Here is a 12260-nt window from a genome sequence, read left to right as displayed (position 1 = left end):
CAAACCTGAATTGGTTGTCTTCACATGTTTGGTAATTCATTGTCGCCTTATCTACGATACCATTACCTCTCTACCAGTCCTCATGTTTTTCTTTTTTTTTTTAGATTACAAACAAGGCCATTACAATCTTTGATTTTCAGACAGACTGCTGCTAAATGTTTACAAAGTTACAAATGAACTGATGAAGGGAGTTTCCAAGTTTGTGGCACCAATTTCATGTGATAATATATATATAGTTTCAATACTTACTACTTATGATCATTTTAAATGTGTTTTCTGATTGTTTTTTCCAGTTATAATCAATGTGCTTTGCTGTAGCTGCTGTCTCAGCCAGGTCTCTATAAAGGAGGTCTTAATTCTTAACAGGACTTACACGGGGAAATAAAGACCGTTGAGTGAAATCTGACACATGACAGACCATCGTACATGAAAGTCACTGCTTGAGTTCATGCCAAAACAAATCCTCCAAATCTTTCCACCCACCTGTTCTTGTGCTTTGGCATGTCCATGTACTCTGTTAAGTGCACCAATGCACAAGCAGAACCAATTTATCTCTATTCCTCAATTGATAACCAACTTTCCAAAACTTCAGACAAACACTCTACATGCTCAAACATATTGCATTTTTAATATCAGTGTTGATGGGTAGTGCTCATTGACAAATTTCAATAGATAATCCACGGTTTAGAAACACTAAAGTAGAGGGGATTAGCGCTAATAACATCTGAACTTCACCGACAAACCCACAAAGAAAGCCAGCACGAAATGTCCAGATATTTAAATTTTTTTTATAAATATTATGTGTTTACACATACAGTGAATCTGAAGCATTGCACTTTATTTTAAAAGCATGATTGAGGTCACAAGAAAAGCCAAGATCTGTACACGTCCCTCTCTTCACACACATCTTTCTGTGCACAATTACATAGATTGAAAGATTCATGAGTTGCAGTTCATTTGAATTCAATACAAGCAGAAGGTGGTGGGATCAGAGTTCATTCTTCACGGAAGATTTACAAACCTTAAGAGCAACCGCAGGTCTAACGCAGAAGGACAGGCATTATATATGTTAACTGCAACCTCAGAGTCCAAACCAGTGCGCTTGCCAAGCGTTGGCCAGCAGGATGAATTAAATAGTTTTATAAATAGATTTGCGGTGTTTGGCCGGGTAATCAGTAAATGTATACACACACACACACACACACACACACACACACACACACACACACACACACACACACACACACACACACACACACACACACACACACACACACACACACACACACACACACACACACACACACACACACACACACACACACACACACACACACACACACACACACACACACACACACACACACACACACACACACAGTTATGGCTACATGCACGCACCCTGTGTGATGAGCATGCATCCACAATCTCAAACACATGCTCTCTCACACACATTTTTTGCTGTGAGTAGCAGGATTTGTGTCATAAATGTAATTACTGGTGTCCAACTGTAAGATGATAGAATTAAGCTGCTCTTAAAGGGAGAGAGAGAGAGAGGGAAAGAGAGAGGGAGCAGGAGAGGGTGGGGGGGGGGGCTAGAAGAGAAACGGGCACAGTGAGAGAATGATGCAGAAAAAGAAACAAAAGGCGGCAGGCTTTGTAATGAAAGAACGAGGATGGAAGTGACAACGGGAGAGAGAGAGAAAGAGAGAGCAGGCAGGGAAAAAAACAAAAACAAAAAAACACATTAAAAAAACAAAACAGAAAGGGAGACGATGCCAAGCTGTCCCAAGGCTATTCCGTTGGCAGGGAAGCAATGGGCTACTTTCAAAGTCAAAATTACACCGAGGAGCAGCTTAGCAGCAGGCTGCGGCGACACGCTCAACAACAGCCCCCAACTTCTGGCGAACCAACGCGTACTTTAGAAGCTCTAATAAGGAGATGAAACTCCATTTCCTCTCTGTTCTACTTTTGCACACAGTAAGAGAGCAGGTCTCTCGGTGAAGACGATGGTTAAACTTCGTACGACTGAAGAAAGAAAATTACGTCACGGCCCAAACAAAAACACAGCCCCGCTGTGGAAGGGTTTGAAGGACATATTCACTGAATTATTTACATATTACTGGCTAAATCATTCAAGCAATAATCATAACTGCAACTGTATAGCGGCTAAGTGTTGACTTTCAGAATTATGTACGTGTAAATATGCACTTATGTAAGAAGGAGAGCGCGCGATGGAGAGCGTTTGTCAGAGCACATGTGTGTAATTGAAGTGGGAGTGGAGGGGAGATCATTCATGTGGCCAGCAGTTTCTTGTTTATTATATGTGTGTGTAATGTGGGTCCCATCTTCCTGCTGATGAAATGAGGTTTTGCTCTCCCACAGGGCTCAGTGGTAATTGAATAGGCATCAAGTGCCATAAAAACATGTGACATCATTGTCAAGCTCACGTCTTTATTTACTGGTTCCTACTGAGTTTAATGTAGCTCTATCTGCATGGAAAAACAATATAAAAAGGAATAATAATGCAGTACGTAGCATTAACCCATACACGCACAACCAAAAGTGTGAGTGACTACGAGAAGCCAACATCTCAACACACAATAGGGAGTCTCAACAACCGTAATCATGGGGGTGGAAAATCGAAACAGTTGAGGTTTCCCCCAAAATATAGCTGAACCTTTAAACTGGAACGGAGGTGCTTCTTCATACTTTCCTTCATGCCTAATGTTGTTCACATGAGGTGCAGCGTCACATAGTGAAGCTGATGTCACCTTGTCAAAAACTGAGGTACATTTATGTGAGGCGGCTGTCAAACTACATGAGAGAGCATGTTTTGTTAAGTATGTAAAGGAGCCGGCCAATCAGAGTGGAGGGCCTAAAAGTAACGTATATAGTGTCCCAGAAGAATATGGACCGGACGTCATGCAAGTCTGGATGCAAACATTATTGTTAGTGTCCAGCTACTCACACATGTGTAAAATAACTATTTGCTGTGGACGAGGTGCGCAGTAGCAGAGTTTTGGTAAAGTTGCATTTTCCATCATCTCCATGGAGTCAGGGTATTCATGAAAAGTTGAGTTTTCAGTAACTCTGAGCAACGTCGTCATGTAAACAGACGACCAACACGTGACAAAAGTCTTCTGTTTTCACTTGAAAACGTCACATAAACAGGGCCTTGGTTAACATTTACCAAGAGCTTCAACATCTGATGTTTTTACAAATCAGTTTGACAATTTTAGACTGACAAGAAGGAGATTTAAAGACTGGACAGACTGGGGCGAGCTGGATAGCTTGCTGACTTTAGTATTGTACCTACAACACAACACAAAGATGTCCACAGGATAGCATCATAACTGTGTCCTATAAGAGTTATCTATTTACCTTTCGAATTGAGAAATATCACATACAGTATCGTTAAAGAAAAAAGCCTAATTTGGTCTTCAAATGAGCCTTTTAAAGGTCAATAGATGAGAAATTAGCAAGACTAGTGTATATTTTGTTAGTTCTTAGCAGATGTGCTGTGTAAAATCAATTTGAAAGTCCACCACTGCAAAACAACATTAAAATTCTAAAGAAAATGACAAATATCTTTCCGATTCCAACTGGTCGGCTTTTCCGTCAATTTCATATTGAGCATCAGTTTCTGACAACTCGTCCTAACCCTGAATGAATGGCCTGGCTTTCTATATAGAACATGCAGTACACAACATGCCAGAGATCACTGATAGAGATGAATGGCCATACCAGCAAGAAACGACAGCGCCGACCATCTCCTGATTACTGCTCACCGTTATTGGCTTACTGGGGGGGCGGTGGAGAGGGGTCAGAGGCCATTCAATATACAGAGAGTCAGTCAAGGAGTCTACACAAAGAAGGCAAGACATCGGTGAGCGCCAAGCACAAAAGACAGGGAGCAGGTACCTCACGAACAACAAGCCTAAAGAAAATATGTCTGCGTGCAAACATGCACAGATGCAAACACGAATAAGTGAGATGACGAAAGAACGATGGGAAAGCAGGGTTTGCTTAGTTCGGCCGTTTGGATTCCAACAGTTGTAAAGAGCGAACGTGCACTGGCATTGGGTGGCATCTGCACACGTGCGCACACAGCACGGACACACACAAATTGAGCTGCTCTCCCCCTGACAAATTAATCCATCAATCCACATCAGACAAACAAGGTGGCTTTCAGGTTAAATCCAAAGCAAAGTCTGCAAGAGCCAGAGAGACTGGGGAACAATGAAACAGGGGGAAGACACACCGAACGAGAGAGCGTGATAAAGCGGAGACAATCACAGAGAAGGAGACGGCGGGGGAAAGAGGGCGATGTGGCCCTCTAAAGACTCGGGTTTTTTTTGGCAGAGTCTTGTCAGTGTGTGACTGTTGTCAAAGTCAAAGTTACACCGGGGAGAGATCCAGACAATGGGCCGCACCAGCGTCCCTCAGCATCACGCGGCCCCCCTGACACATGCACACAGAGACGTTTTCACAGAGACGGTGTCCGTCCTAAGCTCCTCCGCCTGTTCGCCAGCCCTTAAGCCTGAATGGCGTTGGCACGCAAAACGAGAGGCGGAGAGTTGAAATGAGAGCGAGAGAGAGAGAGAGAGAGAGGGAGACAGACAGAGACAGACAGAGACAGAGAGCGCCGGTGGTGGGCGGAGGAAGCAAAGTGGGGCAGTACAAAGGCACACAAGTAAAACAAAAGAAGACAAGCGTTCTGGCAGTTTAATACCAGTTTACTGCATGGAAGGAAAAAACTTGGCTCATGTGGAGCAGGGTGTAGCTAAAAGAGCAAGGCAGATGAGACCGTTCAGTCAGTTGTGGCATCCCGGGGAAGCAAGGTAAACATCAGGAGAACCAGGCGTCCTCATGCACAGACCTGGTGGAAATATACTGCGATCAAAAAGAAAGATCTCATACGAAATGAATCTGGGAGCCACACACACACACACACGCACGCACGTACAGAGCTCCGGGCTGTCTTCATCACCCAAGGAAAACAAAGTGGAAGAAACACAGCTGCAAGCATTTGTTTTATGTCCTGTCAGCATTTCTTGTATCTGGGTGTTTGACTGTACCGTCCTATTTAAAAGCGCTCTAACAGGAGAATCAGTCTACACGATATGAAGTGATTTTTAGTGGGGGGGTTTTTCTGTGCTTGTCTGTTGCCGAGACTCTTCATGTAGCGGCGGCAACACTGACTAAAGACTTTATTTTGTCGCATCCCTTCTTGTCACTTTCACTGTTCCCTCACGCACAGCTGATTCAATATATTACTGGAAAGGCCAAGCTCCTATTTCTCTGTGCCACCGCGAAGACCTCAGGCACGTCTGACCACAATGGCAGCCGCTATGCACCCGATTGTTTATTTATCACGAGTATCTGCAAAGATTTAACCGAGGGGAGTTTGGAAAATCTGCCCGGGTTGAGAAAAGCGCGGGGTCTCAAAAAGAAAAACCACACACTCCCGCTCAATTTCAAAGGTGTCCGCACGCACGTTCTGTGATACGGTGTCTAATTCCCATCATTTCTCATCTCCGATTGCGCAAAAATTATAATATAATAAGAAATCCCCACACTCACATTTACCGCAGGATGATGGAGCCTTTTCCATTACCATAACATTACCATAATGGTCAAAGTTTTTTTTTTATGACTGATTTGTGTGTGTGTGTGTGTGTGTGTGTGTGTCTGTGTGAACGCGGCCGTGTGTGTGTGTGTGTAGTGGTTTCTTAGGTCTTGGAAGGGCAGACAGTTGCTGGAAGTGAAAACACCATTCCCAGAAGTCATTGTCTTTTAAAACTGCTAATATCCCCGGACCCCTCCCCGATCCCCCGTCCCTCGCCAAAGCCAGTGCAGCTGTCAGACGCGGCAGCGCGGGTTTGTTGGAAGCATTTCGGTTATAAAAAATACATTAGAGCGAAGGAAAGTGGGTTGGAAAAAAACTGCCGTGCTTGCCAGGCACGCACTCTCTTTTTAACAGCTCTCTGGGCTATGTGGCATTATAAAACAGGAGACACACTGACAGGCAACAGGTAGGGGGAATGTGTAAATAGGCTTCAGTTAAAATGTCTGGACAACAGCCAGTGGAAAAGCAGAAGGGGGGGGGGGGCATAATACAACACAAAACACAGTCAAAGCTAAAGACACTGTTAAGTATGAATCAGAGACCGTTCAAAAGCAAAATGACTCGGTTCAACGTGCCTGGAAGTTGCTGGGTGAATATTTCTGTCAATGCGAATCGAGCATGAACCAGTCCAGAACGCCTTCGGAGCCGAGCCGGAGATGTTCGGGGCGGGTTGGGGCAAAGACTTGACTGTTGGCCCAAGGTTGTCAAAGTGAGGCGCCAAAGAAACCCATGAAGAGACCAAGAGCGGCGGCCGTCAACGTTTTTGGATTTTTTTTTCTTTTTTAAAGCCACTACGAAGGTGTCCGGTAATAGGAAGGGCTATTTTCAAATCATGTTTGTACAAACCATTGATTTTACAAATTATACGGCCCAATGATTTCCAGAAATGTGCTGAATGAAAGAACTGAGGCATAAAACTGAAGGAGGGAAAGGAAATTGTCGCTGTTGTGTGAACTTTTTAAAATGGTTAGGATTGTTCAGATAAATTCAAACACCCTCACAGCAGCCACGTGTCTCATATCTTAAGTTGTGCTCTGTTTAGTAATGTAACTATGACTTGATTGACAGGCAGTGCGGTCAGCCCGAGATCTCTCACTGGAGATGGCAGCTCACACACCACTGAGGTTTAGTCTCTTACCCAAGGACACTTTGAGAAATGGAGCGGGTGAGATGAGAATCAAACCGCGACTTTGAATTGGAGGACGACCAACTGAGCCTCAGCCTGAAGGCTCCTGCTGCTGTGTGTTGGTGAGAGTGGCATTGTCTGCCAACGTTTTGACTTAAATATTTTAGAAACCCTGAGATCTGAGAGGGGAGACCAGATCCTCGCCTTCCAAGGGAAAAACGATTGGGGAAAGAAGTCTGGGCTACAAGTTGTATTTCATACTGTAAGAGGGAGGGGGGGGTGAGTCAAGCTGAATAAAACACATGATCAACTAAATCTGAAATGATTGTTTTTCAACCCAAAATATGAATTATAGTGTATGAAATACAACATTGTGAACGAATTTGACGCGTCAACCGTTACTGTACTATTTGAATGCGATCCTTACTGGTATCAAAGAAACCCACACACCAATTTCAGCTTATTCAAAACAAATCAGCATGAATCACAATCTGAACAAAGGTCATAAAATAGTCTTTTTTTTTTTCTTTTTTCTTTAGTTACAAAGGATGCATTCATCCCCGTTAACATCCAAAGCACTTTGCTTTATTAACCACTGATCGCACCAAACTATGACATCCATCTTTTTGTCTTCATCTGCAGACGTCCAAACAACCAGCCTAAACACAACTGTGGACGCTGAAGCTTTTTCCCACTTTGAACGACAATAAATTTACAAAAACTAAAAAAAAAAGTGTAATAATGTTCATTTGTGTTGTTTGTTTCATTTATTTGTGTTTTGGTGTTTCCAGATGTGGAATTAACCAATTACTAATAACCAAAGCATTGTTAATAAGTACTATATTTGAGGTTTTTTTTTTATTACAACTACTTTTTTGTATTTTATATCCAAGAACATTTGAACCACTTTTGGAATCATAGGTTCTGATTAAACACAATTTTATTTCATATTCTAGCATCTTAATATGCGTTCTTGTGGCGAATCAGTTTATTCTCTCAGCGGGAGAAAATCCCTGGTTCATATTCACATTTGCATACCATGATATAATTGTTCATCTCAAATGAAGTTGACTAGTTGCACTGAGGTTACCTTGAACGTTTTCCTAGGAAACGATTTCAATTTTCCTCATCGGCTCAATTTGTACTTGAGAGGAGAAACCGAGGAAGTAAAACCAAAAAAGTTGTATTCCATTCATTCAAATTACTTAATCTGGATTTCCCTCTCAAGCAAAGACGTGGAAGCCTTGCCTTTTCGTTTGGTCTACGTCTTGTCTTTTGCGCTCCTTGCGTCGCCTTGCCCGCACCGCGTAGGACGGCGATGGACCGAGTGAGTAAAGGTTTGTACCAGCATGTAGAAGAGAGAGGCACAGTACGGTGTGGAAAAGGGCAGGATTGATTGACAAGAATAAAGTGGCAAGCGCCGAGACACACACACACACACACACACACACACACACACACACACATAAAGTGGGATGAAGAGTGCTCTTACTCTCAAGTAGCAAATGAAACGGAGGTGTGGGGGGGTACTTCAAGGCGAAGGAAGAGAGAGAGAGAAGTTTGAGATCAAACTTTTTAAAAAAGATGTGTTTGTGTGCCACGAAGGTGAGAGCTTTTGAAGCATCACCCATCTCGGTTTCTCTGCCTTATTTTAGATGAACGGCCCTCTTTCATACGGCTGCATTTTCTCCTGCCCTCATGTACAATCTCGTCGGTGCCGGTGTTCAAGTGGCCGCCATAGTTTCAGCTTTCAGCCCACTATACACAATCCGCCCGCAAAATTTCACTTCCATCCGTACTTTGTGCCTGACAAGAAAGAACTCCTTAATTTGTCCAGAGGAGCGCGGTGTATCGGAGGCACGGCGCGGAAGCAAATATGAAGTGGTGTGTAAGTGCAGCTGAAGAGAGGGCAGAGGAAATGAGAACATACCATATCACATATATTCTGTTCATACAGAGGGCAGAAAGTGCGCACAGCCCTCTGAGATTCTCTTTGTTTTCTGCTCAGATGTGTCGCAAAATGAGATCAGAGCTCCATCTGAGGTTCAAAGATAAACAGAAATGAAGTATTCTGACTAAAAAAACAAAACAAAAAACAATGATTGAACACAGCCAGCAAATCAATGCTAGATCGTACGATTAATCAGAACATGACAGAAAGGGATGAACCTCAGGTGAGGTAGGCATGTGATTATTCACTGAATAGACCTGTGGTGGATAGACATGCATGAGAGATTGGAGTGCAGGTTCACCGTCTCCACTGAATAGTAGTTCAGTTCCGGTTTCCACCAGTTTGTTTATTGTAGAAAGAGTTCACCAAGTATCCAGGACTCACTATTCCTCAGTGCAGAGCAGAAACTGAATCACCAATTCATGCAGAAAACTAGCACGTCAGTGTCCATGACATAGAAAACCTTTTAATTTAAATGTAAGAGGTACAAGAGATAGATTCAATTCGAATTTTAATGATCCTCTTCAATTAAAAAAAACAAACTATGATAACTTGTATAATATCATTAGTGCTACAGTACTATTCAATAAACTCCACACTACTTTTGTCATCCTATACTATTTAGTTTTTTGTCTTTCTTTATTATCTGAGTTACCATATTTATTTGAGTTTTTATTTGTGTGTGTTCTCAAATGTTGATTTCTGGATAACAATCCTTACAATGCTTACTACTATTCTGCAGTGCATTTACGGCCCATATATGTTTCCCGTTTTCTCGTAGCAAATGCTCGTAAGTAATTCCGATTCAATATGGAAAATCTGAAGGATGAACCGGGATGTTGTACATTCAGGTAATCAACCTCCATTTGACACACTTCATTAACTTTCTTCCCAGCGCCTCTCTCTCCACCATCCATCGCCTGTTTCGCTGCCATCTTTTCATTATATTTCTTGGTGAAGCCGGGCCTCTCTGCGAGTGTAAGTGTGTGTTTTGAAATTTCCGTATCTCTGACAGTAATCATTCAAGCATGTGGGCGTTATTTTTTTTGGCTCACCTGCAGCGTTTCCAACGAGCGATCCAACGTTGCTCTCATCTGCCACTGAAACACAAGACGCCCAGTTAACACACATGCTGTACATCCACGCAAACACTTTCCACTGCGTTCCCCTCGGTCTGATTGGCCACATGTAAAAGAACTAAACTGCTGCGCACCATTTTAATCTTTTATTTTCTCCCCCCCCTCATCATCCTCGACCCCACTATTATCCCCGCTGTCTCCTTTTACAAGATGGCGGCGTGGCCCCTCTTCTCTCCTCTGATCTTAAGTTGGCTTCACTGCTACTGAAGTCATTCCTTCCCTTCCTCCCTCTCCTCTCACTTCATTTGTCATCCACCCGCCCTTCCCTCCTCTCCATCTCTCCTTGCCCCTCATCTATCCCTTTCGCCTTCCTGCCCTCTCACCCCGCTGTCTCTCTTCCCCGTGTTTTCATTTTTTCTCGGGTTACACTCCCTCCATCCCGCTCCGCTCTCCTCCATCCTTCCCTCCTTTGATCTCCATTCCCATTGTTAATAGTCCTTTCACTTTCTGCCTCCCCCTCCCTCGCCAAAGTCTTTCTTTTTGCCCTTTTTCTGCGTCTTTCTGAAAGCCAACCAAGAACACATTGACTGGTAGCACCGCGCCAAAATGCACACACACACACGCGCGGCCACAAAAACCGCGCGGGAACATCGCCCCTCCAAATAAATACTTTTCTAATGAAAAACAAGTCCCGTGTGTGTATTTGTCTGCGGCGAAGAAGGATAACTGCACTGGCGGCACAGTAGTTAGGAGGATCGCTTGTGTGACGCACTCATTTGGGAGCAAGTCTCCCGGAGATACAAACATACAAACACCAAAGTTGTCACTTTATAATCACGCTAGAAATAACAATTACCGGCGCCACTCTTACTGCTTCGGCTACAGCCTCGGAGATCAGCCAAAAACGTAGTTACAAGAAAGGATGTTTCCAATACAACCGGTGGAAATCAAAGGGAGGGAGAGAGAGAATGACAGTGGTGGGCAAACTGGGACCGATTTCATGATTTGGAACCAATTCTGAAGCTTTTTATTAATTAATTAATTTATTTCTAATTGGTGTGCAGTTATAAATAACCGTGGATCGAATTAAATAAAAATGAAATGATGTAACTGACCCATGAAAGAAATGATGAGCTCTGATTCTTTTTAGTTGGGTTTTTTTTTTTAAGTTGTTTTTTTTCCCCCCGCTAAGACAAACATGAAAGTCAAAGCACAGCATGAAGTCACACACACAAAAATAGTAATTGGTCACTTTATGCTGTTAAAATGGTGTTTTCAGCATGTAAAAAAAATAAAAAAAAATAAAAAGGTTTTGTTGCGCCAATTAACATAGCAATTTTCACAAATTATAAACTGCTATCCGCAGTATTTACCGACATACAGCATATGAACTTTTGAAAACCAGTAAAATGGGATTGTTTTTAGACGAAAGAAACTAAACAAACAAGTCACTGTAATAGTGATGACAAACTTTAGTCACATCCAGTTAAGTTTGATTTCGACTGGGACAGACGAGTAAAATTGTCTTAATAAGATATCAATTATGGAAGAAAAAAAAAAAAAAAAAAAAAAAAAAAGTTCTCTTAATTTTGCAAAAAATGAGTACATCTTGAACATGTTCAAAAGATGCTTTTATCAAATATAAAACATAAAGAACTGCCACGGTGTTTTTCATTTCCATATTCTTTTATCTAATCCTCACAGCATGGATTTTAATGCTAATGCTATTTTGCCAGCAATAAGATGGCGAGCTTCCACTGCTGATCTCTGGGCCACGTTGTGGCGTTGTTGACATAAGCTCCTGAGTTCCAGTCTCAGGCCCGGCTTACATTCCAACGTTTCAAGTGAAAACGCATTGTTCTTGTGTTTTTCGTTTCAGAGACGTTTCACGTTTACGCGGCAAAGCGACGCCCGTTACATGGAAGTGGCAGACACGCTGAAGATTATGTCGTTTTCATGTTTGATGCTGTTGTTTTTTTTTCTTTGTTTTTTTTTTTAATGAAACAATGAAGTTGTTATTACGGTGACCATCAACTACAAAACTAAGAATATGGACAGGGAGTCATGATACTCTGGAGGCAAACGTTGTTATTGCTCACCTACTCGTGAAAGAACTATTTATTACTATTCGCAGATTCTTTTAAAAAAAAATTACGTTTTCCCCAAGTTTACATGGAGAAGAACGTTTTCAAAAAGTGGCCTTTCCATTGGCTGCAGGCACCATCACCGTGTAAACAGACTTCATCATGAAAACATGTAAACGGGGGGCCTCGGAGGTGCGTTATGTCCTCGACCGTTACAGGAGCCAGGAAAGAATCAGAAGTTATCGTCTCTGTTCTGAGCTACTCCAGGATCACAACGCTGCAAACGCAGCAATCTATGTCAACATTAAAATCTCATTCTGCTGTAATGAAAACATTCGTTCTTACTTTGATGAAAATATCACACACTGCACCTTTAATTGGCTGGGCT

The 12260-nt window shown here is 42.5% G+C and overlaps 1 protein-coding gene across 6 annotated transcripts in view; it reads right to left on the bottom strand.

The window, feature by feature from the left end:
* The window catches only part of pard3bb (par-3 family cell polarity regulator beta b), a 242849-nt gene that overhangs the window by 105921 nt on the left and 124668 nt on the right, over positions 1-12260 (bottom strand). For all 6 annotated transcript variants that reach the window (XM_080478440.1, XM_080478441.1, XM_080478442.1 and 3 more), the window contains exon 17: positions 9765-9809. In XM_080478440.1, coding sequence (XP_080334566.1) covers positions 9765-9809 — 45 coding nt within the window. The remainder of the gene's footprint in view (positions 1-9764; positions 9810-12260) is intronic.

Source organism: Lipophrys pholis, assembly GCF_963383615.2.
Source record: "Lipophrys pholis genome assembly, chromosome: 13".
Lineage (NCBI taxonomy): Eukaryota > Metazoa > Chordata > Actinopteri > Blenniiformes > Blenniidae > Lipophrys > Lipophrys pholis.
This window is presented reverse-complemented; position numbering and strand designations above follow the sequence as displayed.